This window comes from Gossypium arboreum, chromosome 12 (assembly GCF_025698485.1).
Source record: "Gossypium arboreum isolate Shixiya-1 chromosome 12, ASM2569848v2, whole genome shotgun sequence".
In the NCBI taxonomy this organism is placed as follows: domain Eukaryota; kingdom Viridiplantae; phylum Streptophyta; class Magnoliopsida; order Malvales; family Malvaceae; genus Gossypium; species Gossypium arboreum.
In genome coordinates, this window is record NC_069081.1 from 93774267 (window position 1) to 93790313 (window position 16047).

At 34.1% G+C, this 16047-nt stretch overlaps 4 protein-coding genes and 1 pseudogene across 5 annotated transcripts; 1 reads left to right on the forward strand and 4 right to left on the reverse strand.

Moving 5' to 3' along the window:
• Positions 1-2014: 2014 nt before the first annotated feature.
• Positions 2015-3191, reverse strand: LOC128285461 (photosystem I P700 chlorophyll a apoprotein A2-like; annotated as a pseudogene).
• On the forward strand, positions 3134-3873 carry LOC108479650 (ubiquitin-40S ribosomal protein S27a). Its single transcript, XM_017782369.2, has one exon. It carries the CDS (start codon positions 3220-3222, stop codon positions 3688-3690), a length of 471 nt encoding a protein of 156 aa, XP_017637858.1. The 5' UTR covers positions 3134-3219; the 3' UTR covers positions 3691-3873.
• Positions 3874-5034: 1161 nt separating this feature from the next.
• On the reverse strand, positions 5035-8229 carry LOC108479649 (uncharacterized). Its single transcript, XM_017782368.2, has 7 exons — positions 7772-8229; positions 7108-7141; positions 6762-6998; positions 6426-6515; positions 6252-6317; positions 5494-5633; positions 5035-5408 (listed from the first exon to the last, which is right to left on the reverse strand). The coding sequence occupies exons 1-7, from the start codon at positions 8110-8112 to the stop codon at positions 5291-5293; spliced, it is 1026 nt and encodes a 341-aa protein (XP_017637857.1). The 5' UTR covers positions 8113-8229; the 3' UTR covers positions 5035-5290.
• A 1914-nt stretch (positions 8230-10143) lies between these two features.
• Positions 10144-11107, reverse strand: LOC108478792 (uncharacterized). The gene is made up of 2 exons (XM_053022947.1): positions 10312-11107; positions 10144-10199 (listed from the first exon to the last, which is right to left on the reverse strand). Exons 1-2 carry the CDS (start codon positions 11105-11107, stop codon positions 10144-10146), a joined length of 852 nt encoding a protein of 283 aa, XP_052878907.1.
• A 1626-nt stretch (positions 11108-12733) lies between these two features.
• LOC108476913 (probable protein phosphatase 2C 2) lies at positions 12734-15060 on the reverse strand. 2 transcript variants are annotated; one of them, XM_017779285.2, is made up of 4 exons: positions 14710-15060; positions 14052-14252; positions 13725-13960; positions 12734-13648 (listed from the first exon to the last, which is right to left on the reverse strand). In XM_017779285.2, the coding sequence occupies exons 1-4, from the start codon at positions 14902-14904 to the stop codon at positions 13081-13083; spliced, it is 1200 nt and encodes a 399-aa protein (XP_017634774.1). In that variant the 5' UTR covers positions 14905-15060; the 3' UTR covers positions 12734-13080. The 2 variants fall into 2 exon arrangements, with proteins under 2 accessions (XP_017634774.1, XP_052879551.1); XM_053023591.1 differs by having other exon boundaries at positions 14052-14170; positions 14710-14835.
• Positions 15061-16047: the final 987 nt, after the last annotated feature.

A 16047-nucleotide genomic window follows, 5' to 3' on the forward strand; every position in this document is an offset into this window, starting at 1 on the left:
CATGTTGTGCTTGTGTTCAAATAATGTAAATGAAATGCTAATGTGTTATGATATATATATATATATATGTGTGCATGATAATGGAGAATTATATCCGGCTAAGTCCCGAAAGCATTCGTCTTTGGTGTTATATCCAGCTAAAGTCCCGAGCTTTGTCTTTGGTATTATATCCGGCTTAAAGCCCGCATGCTTTGTGGTGGTGATTGGATTTGGGTTTTAAATCTAGCAGACTTAATGCCGATGATTGGAGTAAGATTATGATTTCGAATGTTCGTAGTAAACTACCATTGAATATGTTCAATACATTAAGTTGGTCAGGTATGTATTATATACTTTTATATGTTAGATTGATCGGAATTGAATCATGAATGCGAAATGAGAAGTATATGTGAAAATCTCATATGTGTATGTGTGTATTCGGTTATGGTGAAAGGTTATATGAGATTGATTTGGTGATATACATGTTAAATAATATGAATCCAAATAATGGGTAATAAATCTGTTTGGGACAACAGCAGTAACGTGATTTCAGAAAATCACCATAAATTGTGGAAGTTGAGTTAGAGGCTGAATAAATTATGTTATGAAATCTTAATGAGTCTAGTTTCTTATAAAAGAAACCGTGTAAGCAAAAGAGTTGCCAATAATGAGATATTTGAAGTGGCATGGAACAGAGTCAAAATGACTTCGAGGTCCCCTGTTCTGTTTTCAGAAAATCATTATAAATGGTACAAAAATGGTTATAAGATAAAATTTATATTATTAGACTCTCTAATGAGTCTAGTTTCAAATGAAATAAATGATAACATATTTCAAATTCTGTATAATGAGAAATTTGATTCGTAGTGAAGAGTGGTCAGATTAGTCAAACAGTGAAACAGGGGAAACTTCAATAAAAATCTGGTATTTATTGGTCAAACTAAAAATTCTGAAAATTTGATGGATGAAAGATATATGAGTCTATTTTCAGGGAAAATTAACGGCACTTGATTTGGTGTTTCTTAGCTCCAGTTATAAATAATTTAGTGACTATTGCTCAGGAAGACAGCTTGTAGTGAATTTGTGATTTTGTTGCAAACATGGTTAAAACTTGTTAATGAGATGCTTTTCGAGTTTTTATGATCTTATTTGTAATTTCAATATTTGGTTTTAATTGAGTTCAGATTCAAGTGAGGTGAATTTGCTAAATATGCATTATGTTCATGGATACTTGGCCAAAATGGCAATTATCTAGGAATAATTTCTTGAAAATTTGAATAATCGATCTATAAGTAAATTAATTGTTTGCATTGCTTAAAACTTACTAAGCATTGAAGCTTACTCCGTGTTCTCTTTTCCATTTCTTATAGGTATATACTTTAGCTCGAGTTAGAAGGGCTGGAGATATCATCACACTATCGAGTCATTATGTGAGTTGAGAAGATTGTATATCATCATGGTTTAAGGCATGTATAGGATAGACTATAGGTAGAATGATATTTCGACTTTGTATACATTATAGCCATGCGAAGATGGCTTGCTGATTTTGTTTAGAGAAGCCTTATAATTGAACTAATGTGGTGAAATGTTTTAGTTATAACTTGATAGTAGTTAATTTGTTATTAGATATTCGGTTATGTTTTAATAGTGAGTCATTTTGGAAATTTATAAGAGCTCTTATGGAAAATCAATGAGACATGTTTGCATTGTTGATAATTTATGTCTGGTAAGTATCTTTGACCTTATAGAAGTTTTATTCAGTCAAGTAATACCTCATAACCTTATTCCAGCAACGGATACAGGTTAGGAGTGTTACAAAAAGAAACAAAACTAATGGACAAACAAAGATTGAATGCGCCCCTCTTCCATATATGTACAAATAGAATAGTCTATTTATACAGAATGGTAAAAGGGCCCCTCTATGATCATCGATCATAGAAATAAATAGAAAAATAAGGGATATTTTAATCCTTACCAACTTGATATTGTTGCCCCCGACAACAAACATGCGTGAACCATTTCACGAAGTATGTGTCCAGATAGTCCAAAGTCTCGATAGTTAGCTCTCGGTCTTCCGGTCGAAAAGCAACGTCGATGAAGACATGTGGGTGCACTATTTCGTGGTGAGGATTGTAACTTTCCATGATTTTTCCATTTCTCACTCAACGACGGAACTTTGCTTATTTCTTTTTTTGAGATCGACGAATCAAATGATATTTTTATTCCAAATTTTGCCTCTTCTTCTCCCTATGAATCAAACTTTTCTTTGCCATAATGGTTCAGTTCCTATTATTATCAATGATACAAGTCGGATCCTAGATGTAGAAATAGAAGGGGGCATACCCCCTTCTCTATCGAAAGAGATGATATTATCGCAGATACAGAGCATAACATAAGGAATTAACCAAATTTGCCCGATGTAGAGGCAATCAAGAAAGCCGCATAAGTAAATATATAACCTACAGAAAATTGGGCTAATCCAACCAATCTTGCCTGTACAATAGAAAGAGCCACTGGTTTATCTCTCCATCGAATCAAATTAGCTAAAGGTGTTCATGAGCCCATGCTAAAGTTTCAATCAATTCTTGCCAATATCTGCGCCAAGAAATTAAGAACATAAATCCAGTAGCCCAAACAAGATGTCCAAATAAGAACATCCACGCCAGATCGATAAACTATTCATACCAAATGGGTTATACCCATTGATAAGTTGTGAAGAGTTTAACCATAGATAATCTCTTAACCATCCCATCAAATAAGTGGAAGATTCATTAAATTGTGAGACGTTACCCTGCCATAATGTGATGTGTTTCCAATGCCAATAAAAAGTAACCCATCCAATGGTATTTAACATCCAAAAAACCGCCAAATAAAATGTGTCCCAGCCGAAATATCATAAGTACCCCCTCGCCCCGGACCATCGCAAGGAAAACTATAACCGAAATCGTTTTTATCCGGCATTAACTTGGAAACTATAACCAAATTACACTAGGCTTTTTTTAATAGTATATATATTAAGCTTTATTGGGCCTATAAGGGCCACGTCGCATGATCCACGACCCATTTGGTAGTCAGCAAAAAGTTTAAAATCCAAAACCCAGAAAAGGGCAATTACTTTCATACCCCAAGAAAACCCTAATTCACCTTCATGTATATATATAAAACCCCAACAGACTTATTCCGTGTTTTCGAAACCTAGCAGAACCCTCCATTTCTCTCTGCCACCAGCGGCACCCAAAGATGCAAATCTTCGTCAAAACCCTAACGGGGAAGACCATAACCCTAGAGGTTGAGTCTTCCGACACCATCGACAATGTCAAAGCCAAGATCCAAGACAAGGAAGGCATCCCACCCGACCAACAGCGCCTCATCTTTGCCGGAAAGCAGCTCGAGGACGGCCGCACCTTAGCCGACTACAACATCCAGAAGGAATCCACCCTCCATCTCGTGCTCCGTCTTAGGGGAGGTGCTAAGAAGAGAAAGAAGAAGACCTACACCAAGCCCAAGAAGATCAAGCACAAGAAGAAGAAGGTCAAGCTCGCTGTGCTACAGTTCTACAAGGTGGATGAATCGGGTAAGGTTCAGAGGCTGAGGAAAGAGTGTCCTAATGCTGAGTGTGGTGCTGGAACTTTCATGGCTAACCATTTCGATAGGCACTATTGCGGTAAGTGTGGACTCACTTATGTTTACCAGAAGGCTGGTGGAGATTAAGTAGGGCTCGTGCAAAAGATGGATCTTTTAGGGTTTTTCCAGTATGGGTTTTAGGTTTAAATTTTCAGTAATCGTCGGATTTTGTTTAATCGAATGAATTTTGTTGTGTTTGAATATGTTATAATACTTGGGCTATGTGATTTGGAGTTTTGATTATCAATTCAGCTGTTTGAATCAACATAAGTTAATTCTTCTTTATGTTGTTTGATTGATGATTATATTTATATGCCTTGTATTATTTGCTATTTTGTTCTCTGGGTATTGGTGTATGATTGATGTTTGTAAAATGATTTAACTATTTTTGCTGCTCACTTAGGTCTTTGGTCTTTTGCAGAGTTTTTCTTCAATGATCTTTAAATGTCTGTTTATGTTGGGGAATAGAGAACTAATCTGTTTAGCAAAATGAATGGAGTCAATGTTTCCCATTGTTGCATATCTGGTTTAGTATCATCGTTTTTGAGTTTTAGCTTTCGCAGATTAGTGGAATTGGAATCCACCTATCAATGAAATTTATAGTTAAAGGCTTTAAGCATGCTTTAAATGTAACATATTGTTTTATCCTGCCTTAGCCTTTATGCCATTGTTCGTTAAAGCTTTAAAAGGCTCAGTCATTATAAAAGCTGAAACAGTTGTTGTGCATGATAGGATATGTGAGTGACAGTAGGTTGCCGAAGTTTGTGTGAGATGATGTCTTCGATATTCTCAATTTAAAAGATGAAAATAGAGCTTAGAGAAGTTTCAATGCTTGTCTTATGTTTTCAATTTGCTAGTCATAGGTTGATAGCAACTACATATGAGAAAACCATAAGGCTCATAGCTTTACCATAAGGCTCATAGCTTTATTTTTTTACAATTAGCACGTCACTAGCCGGAGCAAATCTCTATCACACAGACACCACTAGTAGGCAATTTTTTGTGATTTGATCCCACGACATGGGAATGGGGGTTGAACACCCTTGGCCTAGGGGTCAAATCCTGGGGTTTCATAGGCTATCTTAGTTTGTATGACATGAAATCTTTGATCTTCCCAATTTAAAAGATGGGAAATAGAGCTTAGAGAAGTCTCAATCTTCCCTATTTAAAAGATGGAAATAGAGCTTGGAGGAGTCTCAATGCTTGCCTTGTGTTAGTCTAATTTGCTTGTGATCCAAGGCATATGGTTTCTTAGCTTTTTTATGTTTCCTTGTGTTTTAACCTTAAATCATCAAGCAAATACCAACAACATATTTGTTTGAATCTTTAAAGACTCTTATGTTTGATGGGATTCTTTGTTGTTTATAGGCAGTGGAAGCTTTGTTTTACATAATGTAAACATGCATAAAAAATCATGGTCAAAAGCTGTGATTTCCACACCCCTTTTTCAATAAAGGGAATATATTATAAACATATAAAATAAGCCCCAAAATATCATTATCTTTGGTGTAAATGCTTGACTACTTCCCAAATTGTTGAACGTGAAAAAAAGAAAAGTTACATAAACCACAATCTATTGATGTGAGGAATGCCTCCATCTTGATATAAATAAACAAACCATAAAACCTAAATAAATGTACCACATTCAAAAGCAGTGGATTTGAAAAAAAAAAAAGAAGGAAAGAAACTAATATGATCTGACAAAATCATGGGGGAACAATCTTGGGAGGATTGAATTTTTTGCTTTTACAATCAGTGCATATATTCCATAGCAAGGGATGTGTACCACAGCCATGGAGAAGTACCTGTTCGATGGAAATGATTGAATTCATTATATTTATATTTATATAGGTGAATGAAAATAACTTTGTCTGAGGCAAATCAGGTTACCATAAAGGAGCCCATGGGGTATTAAGCTCTAAGAAAGGATATGGCCACCATGTAAACCCACAGGCATGAAGAACCCATTGGAAAATAGCATATAGACAGCTCCACTGAACAAAATATGCAAGCCTGAACCAAGGAAATGGCTGACACAAAAGGGGAGATTCAACTAACACTTAGAGCCTATATGGAATTTGGTAGCAACGAATAATAGAAAGACAATTTGCAACTAAAGGTTATTAAACTGTTAGTGAGTTCATGTTTTGGTCTTTTTAAATGAAGTTTATGTTTTGGTCTTTCAATTTTAAAAAATTATAAAGTCATTAAATTATTCGAAAGTTTTCATTTAAGTTATTGGACTATTAAAATTATTGTTGTATGGTTTTCTTTGTTTATACCGTCTGCACCAATCGAAAGCTCACACTTCCCTTTTTCTTCTATAATTCAGCTTTTTTGTTATAAAAAACTTTGAACGTCACGAATTTTAAAATCAAAATTCGAATAGCTTTTTTTTCCGATATTGTTCATTAAATCAACTTGGATTTAAAGTACGTACTTCTACTCGTCGATGAGTATTAATCTACCGTACCGTTTGTCGAATCATCACTTTACTTAACAGCTCAACGACTTAAATAAAAATTTTCAAATAATTTAATGACCATTTTGTAACTTTTTAAAATTGAGTGATCAAAACGTAAACTTATTAATAGTTTAATAGCTTAAGTGTAATTTACTTATAATAAAAAGAGGTGCAAAATACTTACAAGGCTATTGAAAAGAGTATCCAGTATGAGAAGCACAGCATTCACAGTGTGCATGCAACCCATTAACTGTCCAAAAAAAGAAAACAATCACTGAATTTAGACATAGCCGCTAATCTTGCAATCAAATTATGACTTTTTCTAGCATTGCTAATTGATGTGAAGTTAATATCTTACCATGTTCAGGCCAAGATGTGAGTTTGATAAAAATGGAACAATAACAAGCCAGAATACAATGTCTGTCAAGATGACAGCACCTCCACATGTCTACAATGAAGCAAAACTAAGTAAATCAGCTCTCTTGTCTGCAGAGAAAATTAAAGACAGCAGCCCATACTAAAGGTCTCATCAAGGCTTAAGGCATACTAAATGGTGATTATTGTAAATTTTGGATTTAGATCATTTTTCGTATGTAGGTTATATGGTTTGATTTATTGACTTTTTATGATTAAATCGAAGAGGAGAAAACAGTGAAAACAAGTAGGAATTGTATTGATAACTTCATTGACAGACCTGATATATAATTTGCATAAGATAACCCCAAAATCCTGCCCTTCTTTGAAACTCTTCTTGAGCATAGTGACTTTGCAACTTGATTTTACACCATACATTTTTGGCTTGATAAGTTACAGAATTTGCAATTCTACCCTCTTCCACATCCGTTTTTACAAATTCATCCCTTAAACTATTTTCAGGTAGTGGTGTAGTAAAGCACACCCAACATCCATAAGCAGATATGGCAGTCCCCAGCTTCACAAACAAAATGCATGTATTAATTAAGCATGAGCTACTGCAACCAAGTGTTTAATCAACAAAGAAAAATATAATGGCAGAAATGGGATTTAAATTATTTACATACCGCAAAGTAGACCATTACCAATACAAATGTCCACCTGCAAATTTATGTTGCCTCACTAGATTAATGTTAATATATATATATATATATATAAGGGTAAACTATATCTAAGGCCATTAAACTATTATTAAGTTTACGTGTTGATTACTCGATTTCAAAAAGTTACAAAATAGTTATTAAAATATTCGAAATTTTTCATTTTCGAAAATTTTTAGTTAAGTCACTAAACTTTTAAGTTTTTTTAAAAGTTTAACTAATGAATTCTAAGCGACAATTTGACGATCAGTACGGTGTATCAGTATCCATTGAAAGTAGAATAACATATCTTAAATCCATGTCGATCTGACAATCAATGTCAGAGATTGGAGAAGTCTGTTAGGACTTTGGTTTACAAATTCTCAACAGTTAAAATTGTTTCATGAAAAAAAAAACTTAAACTATAAAAAAGAAGGAGAATGAGAGCTTTTGATTAGTATTGGCGGTGTAAACAGAGAACATCACGCAACAACGATTTTAATAATCCAGTGATTTAAATAAAAACTTTCATATAGTTCAATAACTATTTTATAACTTTTTGAAGTTTAGTAACTAAAATGTAAACCTACTAATAGTTTAATCACATTAGATGTATTTTACTATGTGGGTGTATGGAAATGAAGGAACTTACTCGGTGTAGTAAACAAAGATGGAAGCATCCCATTCGACTATATCCCACACCAAGAACCCCGCCATGACCGCGAATGAAACGAAACGAGTGAGCACTAGCCATCCAGGGTGCACCCTGATCCAACAACTGGTCCATAACTGGTTGGAACCAACATGAGCCCTCGGTGTGGCACGTATAAAGCCGTCAGCGTCCGGTCGAGCCTCTAACAGGCTCTCGTACACGCTTTCCTCGTCGCATCTAGACGCGGCTTCTTTCTTCCATAGTACCCATAATGACCCGATGAAGGCAGCCGCTACAACGCCAAAACAAATGAAATCGTACCAATACACAACCAGGGCCATGGGGCTGCTTGGCTAAGGCTGTTTTCACTAGCCTTTGTTTGCCCTTTTTTGCAATGAAGACGATTGATGTTAAAACATGTGAAAAAGGGTACTAGTAATCTTTGTTTGATACAAGGAATGGTAGTTTGGACTGACTGGTTTTGGTGCTTTTGGATCACGTTTCAAGGCAAATACTTTACAGTAAAAATAATAATAATGAACAGCTAAAATTTGACATCAAGGACATGGTCGGTACAAAGAAATGCTATAAGTTAAGTTCCAAAACCAATTACAAATGATAAGGTTTTTTATGAAACATCGACCCAGCCAATAACAAAGGTCAAGAATGTTTATTGTTTGCCTATGAAAATAAGTTCTATGAGCTCATGTGATAGAATCAACTTTTAAGACCTTAATTCTAGTTCGATTTAATTTATTTCAATGATCTGTTTTATTGTTAAAGCATATTATATTTAATTCTAGTTCGACCTAATTCATTTCTACAACTCAAACCCATGACACAATGGGTATAGAGACATGGAGTAAAAACTTTTCACCAATGAGTCAAGCACTAAGCTGAAGAGTTAACACTTCTATTTGCAAGTATGCGGATTAGAATTTGTAAATATATACTTGAAGATAACAAAACTCTACATGCATGTGATGGATACTTAAAAAAACATAATTTCAAATTACAAAAATGCAACCTATTAAGTCTAGTCAGCATGAATTATTTTTTAAGAAAAATATATACAAATTAACATTATTTTTGTAAGTATATAAAATATTTTTTACAACTCACACATCACTATGATTCCAATCCAAATTTAAAAAATAAAAAATAAACACCTAATTAATGGACCACAGTCCATTGAAAAAGATAAAAAGTCCAAGTAATAACAGCAAGAGGATGTCTTCCCCCATTTGGATCACTTCAAAAAGGCCCAAAACAATTATAGTATTTTAGTTTTTAAAATCCAATTAAAAAACTCACTTTTTACATGACATTTTAAAGTTAATTTTCGTAAAATTTTGTAAATCATGAACTAAAAATCAAACAAAAAAAGACAAATCAATTTTTTACTTTTTATTTTCCTTGTAAGAGTGACAGAAAAAAACTCTTCATAGCGCATGTACAGTGTGCAGTGCACTGATATCAGTACTCTCCTTGTGCTCATGTTCAGGTCATTGGCTCATACCTAAAAGCAGGGTATGGATAGAGGAAGAGATTCGGAAAAATGAGTTTATAGGTGAAATTCAAATTATTTTTTATATGGGTCGAGTTTTTATTAAGATATTTTAGGTTTAAGCTCAGTTCAATATTGTGTTATAAAATAATATTATATTAACTATATATGTTAAATAATTATAATTATATTCATATTTATATTAAATTACTAATTTAATAATAATTAAATTTATTTTTCAAAACTTAAAATAAAACTTATCCAACTAAATAACTAATTTAAAATTTAAAATTTTAAAATTATATTTAATACAATAAAATATTTATTATATTTACGATAGTATTTTCAATATAAATATTTTTAATATATTTCTAATGTCTTAAAAGTGTATTATTATATTCAGATTAACATTTCTAACATTAGGTCAGAGTAAAAATAAATCTATCTTTCGAATTGACGAAGCCCGAATTTAGAAATTAAATTAAATGTGTTACATCAGCTTAACCCAACCCGACTCATTCAATAGCTGTGAGTTGCAGAGGGTAGCTACGTACGTACCGACCTTTTTCTTTTTTTTCTTTTTTTGTTCAAACGGCTTTGGCAAGCCATACCTTAATTTATCGTAGAAAATAAAATTCTTTACCTTTTAATGGAAAATAAAACAACAAAAAATAAAAATAAAAAAATTAACATTTTCGTTTTGGCATGGAAAAAGTAAAACCCTAAGAAAAGTTTTCTTTGCGTTTTCTCACCAACCAATCAGGAAATTAAACATTTTCAATAGAATATATAAACACAGAAAAAACAACACAACGCAGTTTAAAGCAAAAGAAAATGCCACTGTTTCATTCGATCATTGCATATATCATTTAAAAGATAGCTGCAGAAAAATAAAATCCTTAAACGGAGAATTCAGTTCACCTGAGAATTGCAGTAAACAATATAGAAACGAAACAGATATTACTACTGGAAACGAAAAACCAGCTAGCAATGGCCATCAAACTCCATAACCAATATCTAATCTATTTCTTACCTTTTTTGTTCTTCTTGCCTTTCTTCATCTTCTTGTTTTTCCTGGACTTAGCAGCAGCAGCAACAGCGGCGGCGGCGGCAATAGCAGAGGAAGCTTTCCCATGGATCATATCAAAGAGCTGAGATCCAATACGGTAACAAAGATATGCATCAGCAGTGGTAAACATGACCTTCTCATCATTCAACTCAGGACTGTGATAATACGGCCTTTTCCTCTTAAACCACTCGATTTTCCTCCCAGGTCTCACCACATCCATGTGTTTCCCCAGCACAGCCTTAGCGAGCCTATCTAAATCGTACCTTCCTAAATCAAGCTCGTCTCTCTTCATCCCTTTCACAGCCAACTCGTTCAAATCCACCGCGTTCTTTATCTTAACTTCGAAATCTTTCTCCAAATGACTCGATTTTTCTTTGATCCCCATCCCGACTACAATCACCTCCGGATCGGAGAGGAAATGGGCGAGGAACTTGGGAGGCTTGTAAAAGTCGGGGTCGTTTAAATGGTAGAGGAGACAATGTGAGCCGATGCAGATATGGAGTAGCTCGTACGGAAACTCGAGGAGGCCGTAACGGGAGTAGTAATCGTTTTGGCGTTCAACGGATAAGCCAACGACAAGGGTTTTAGGGAGGGACTTGGAGTTGTTAGCTTTTTTGGCTTGTTTAAGCCACTTGCCGGCTGTGATCTCGCAGTAGGTAACGACGGTGAGGATACGGTGGTTTCCGACGTGGACGGTGTAGGAATCGTAGAAATATTTGACGTCAGTGCTGCCCTCGATCTTCTCCACTGAGATCTCCATTGTTACAGTGGATCAATGCAAATCGATAGAGGGAAAGGACCAGGAGGGTTTTATACAGGGAGGGAGAAATAATGGTGGGACATGTGTCGTATTGGCGTTGATTTGATAGGGAGGTGGGGTCCATATTATGGTTTTATAGTTATGCTATCATGTGATCGTGGCTGATGATTATATAACAGAAATGGATTGTGGAGGGCTTAAGCTGGTAGCTACTAACTGCCTACTAAAATTTGATTCATGTCGTTGCCAGTCGCCGCCGAGGCACCATCACTTCCGCCGCCGCCATCAACAATATTTGCTTTTGAACGGTCATACTGAGATTCTCATGGTGGCGGTTCAAAATTAAAGACAAAAATTGCAACTGCAAAGGATCAAATTGACAAATATTTTACTGATATTCAGAGGGACTATTACAATATAAGCGTCTCTAAATTTGAAATAATCTAGTGCTTTAGGTTAAAATGTAACACAAGTACTTGTATTTTTCAAAAATTTAGAATTTAGTCCATATATTTTTACTTCTATAAATTTAGTCTCTACACTTTTATTTTTTGAAAATTAGTCCGTCAACTTTTCAAATTTCAAAATAAGTATAATCGTTAGCACTTCCAAAATTATTTTGTTAAATTCAAGTTCATTACGTCAATTTTTTAATTACCTAACTACCAAGTAAATATTTTTTTCACATTAAAATATCGCACCAATAAATTTAACAATAATATTTTTATAGTGCTAACAATGGCACCTGGATTTTGAAGTAGATGGACCAAAATTCTCAAACTAGAAGTACAAAATTAAATTCTAAATTTGTGAAAAATACAAAGACTTTTGATATATTTTAACTCTTAAGTTTATAATAACCTAAATAGAAAAAAATCCAATATTCAAATATGAATGATATGATACAATTAAATTATAACTTTGATAAATTCAATTCAAATTAATCCAATCTAAAACCAAACCATTAAGAAAATTTAGGTTCTTATACCATAGGATACTCATGGGTCGTTCGGGTTTGGGTCAAACCTATACAAGGTATCTAAACTAATTTTTCGAACTTTGGGCAAACCCAACTTAAAAAATACATTTACTATTTTGCCTAAACCCAACTCAATTTAAGAGAAGTAAACTTGGACCCAACCTAATCCACTCATATTTGATTTTTTAAAATTAGTTTTATTTTAAAATAAATTTTTAAAAAATATAATACACTAAATACTCTAAAATACTAAAATAAAAATTTTTAACACATTAAAAATATTTATACTTAAAATTTTATATTTTGAATTAATTTTAGGTTTTAAATATTTATTATTAGATTAGTGTTTTAATATAAATATAAATACAAATAAATTTATATATAATAATTATTTAACGTATATATTAATATAATATTTTTGTAACATATTATAATATTTTAAATCTAACCGATAAGCAAATCTACATACTATTTTTTTCTTTTTCTTTTTATTTTACACGTCCGGACTAAAGATATGCCCATTAAACCACTTTAAAACTTTAATTAAATGAAATATTTTATTTTTACTCCTATTAATTTTAATAGTTCAATTTAAACCTTTTTGTCAAACAATTGCATGAAATATGAGATGGTTGGCAGGTGGAAAATAAAGACAGCAATGAAGATTTGGGTCTTTATTGACAATATGTACATAATACATCTCACGAATCAACATCAATGAACTAACAAAGGTCAGCCACCTGGACTTTTGAGCAAAAGAATCCATAAATGACTTTGAGCTAAGCAGTAAGCACACAAATTATTACATCCTTCATCTTTACACCACCATCCTCTATGTACATCCCCCCCCCCAAAAAAAAAAAAAAAATTATACCAAAACCAGCCCCTGCAAAACTTCAAGCTGCTTTTTTTTTTATACCTATAACTGAAGCAGCCAGAAACAGTATATATAATATCCCAGGTTGAACAATTAGTATTATTTGAAGACTCGTATTTACCGGTCACGAATTCGCATTGCACTCCTCAAGCTACACAGGGCCTCTGCAGATAGGCTACAACACCTCAATCTTCTTTGCCGAGGAGATGGTTGTTCCCTGTAATCAGGTTCGGAGAAGCATATGACGATGACGGTTAAATTATCAAATGTGTTGCGGCGTAAGGCTTCCATGACAAGGTCTCTAGCACATTGCTCGGGGTCGTCGTGCCGTCGCAACCCTCTGCGAACTAGGCTAACTGCATGTTGACTTGACATAACATCCCAAATCCCATCACATCCGATGATAAGGAACTCGTCATCCTCTGTCAGAACCACTTGGCGGACCTCGGGTTCAGCGATGAGAGGTGAAGATGAACCCTTGGGTAACTTCATGTCCCAATCCCCCAAGGCTCGAGAAACTGATAGAACACCGTTAAGATATCCATCGTCAATAAACCCACCGAGCTCCTCCACTCTCCTCCGTTCTGATGGATAAATAGGCCTGTGGTCTTCGGACATATCTATTGCCTCCCCTTTTCGACAGAGAACTGCTCGGCAATCACCGGCATTGGCCACCATTAGAAGCCTAAAGCACAAACAATTAATCAGGCAAAGACTTTAAGTCAATTGAAGGCAATCAAGGCTTTAAACCATGAAGATACCTTCCAAATATAAGAGCCGTAAGCGCTGTTGTGCCTGAAGAGCTATTCACAGTACAATCATCAGCAAGAGCAAGGTCAGCAAGAAGAAATGATTTCCGGACCGAGTTCTCAACCCCTGCCAAGAAATCATCATCAACTTCACACGACTGGGGAAAATTCACATCTTCGAAAAATAATCTAAGCACGTGTCTCCTTACATACGCCGCGGCTTCAGGACCACCATGACCATCAAACACCTGGATACGAAGCGAAACCCAAAATTAGTTATAACTCGATACAACAACATCGAATTAAAGCAGTAGCAACAACAGCTAAAACAGTACTTACCCCATAAAAAGCACTAGGCTTAGGAAACTTGAAAGGGGAACCCAATTGTGATGATAGATCATCAATACGAATATGTTCGTCTTCCATGTATCTCCTTGGTCCAATGTCAGCGAAGCTACCTGAACGGATACTCGGGACGAATTGCAGGACAGTAGATTCAATATTACATGGATCTGGGAATTCATCTAGAGATTTCACATCCTAAAATAGGAAAAAATAATAAGTGAAGCCTATTAAAAGGTTTAAACTTTAAATTACTAATTATATTTTCCCCAAAACTAAAATAATAGCAAACTAATATATACTAGCACTTAAAAGGCTAAATATATACATATCTTATTGTTTTATTCCCTAGATGCAAAATCCAATTAACAAGCTTGTAAATTTAACAATTTTAACATCTTTTTTTCAAAACCTTATTGATCCCCAAGATGCAAGCGATGAACATAATTTCCTCTAAAACTTGTAAATAAATAGAAATAAAATACTTCATCAATTCAACTAAATTTCGCAGAAAATAAAATCCAACGTATCTATACTTCAAACTTTGCAACCATATTTAGAAATTTAATTCTAGCTTGCAAGTCGAAATTCATCAAAATTCAGAATATTTACAAGCATATTAAAAAAAAAAAAAAGGGAAAATGAAAAGTCTAACCAGTTGAGAGGTGGATAAATCGACGGAAACCGACCCAGTAGTACCACGACTGACTTGTCGGAACTCAGGCGAAGAAACCGGCGACGGAATCGCGACGATTTCATTAATCTCCTCGAAGTTACTTCCTTTACCGAAAAACGGAACTTCCAACACCGGCACGCTCTGTTGGCAAACAACTTCAGCTTCAGCAACCATTTTTTTTTTCAGATAATTACCATAAAACAACACACAAAAGAGCTTAAACAAAATTGAAATTTCTTCAAACTCTTGAAATAAATAAAAAAACGAATTAGATTTCTTTTTTCAAAAATGATCGAACTTTGGTTCTGGTGGGCTTGAATCGATATTTATAAGGTCAGAAATGGGGACGAATACGTAATTATAAACACTTGGTTGAAACGTGTAAGTCTTTTAGCCTTTTGATGGTGCGATGGGATGTTTTTTGATAATTGATGATCAAATCGACACACGCACAAGCAAAAATAGCTGTCAGCCTATAGAATATTTATGTATTTAAATTATTTAGTTGCAAGTTGGACTTTTCATGTTGATTTTATATTTTTATTTTATTTTATTTTTAAAATATAGATATTGTAATAAATTATTTTTGGAAATTGTAAATATTTATATTATTAATTAGTTTTAATTAAAATACCGAATAATTTTACAGTACAATTTTGAAACCGTATATAACCGTATGTGTTAATTATTTGAAGGTCTGACCTGACATTTACGGGCACGTGAATGCTTTTATAGTTTTTACGTCGTCCACGCGTCACTGTTTTCTTTTTAGTTCATTTATTTATTTATTTATTTTTAAAAAAGTATTTTGCCCAAAGACGCTGCTTCCTTGTACAATGACAGATTCATCCTTCCCCTCCCTTCCTACCGCTTGTTAAATTTGATATTTTATCGGATAAACGGAGAAGGACGTACATGTCATTGCCTGCTTTCTATAGGGGTAAATTTGGAAAATTAAGTTGTTAGGCCGAGGAGGAATATTTTAAAGCGGTTATATTTAATATTCTGTTGGAGCGTGTTCATACTCGAGCGGTATAGCTTGTGTTCGTTCAGATGCACCCACCGAGTCAGCCATTTTGTTGGTTGAATAGACAAAATTACCCTTCGATTTTACAGTTAATCACAAGCTTTTGTTAAGATTTGAGAATATCTGAAGACGTGGTCGGAAACGGCATCAAGACTGTCGTGTCAATTATATTGGGCCCCATTTGCTTTTCCGACTGTCCGGATTACTCTGGAACATTGATGCTTTTGCATTTCCACTTCTAATTTTATTTTGGTTTTTTAATTTTATTTTTTTTAATTTAAACATTATGG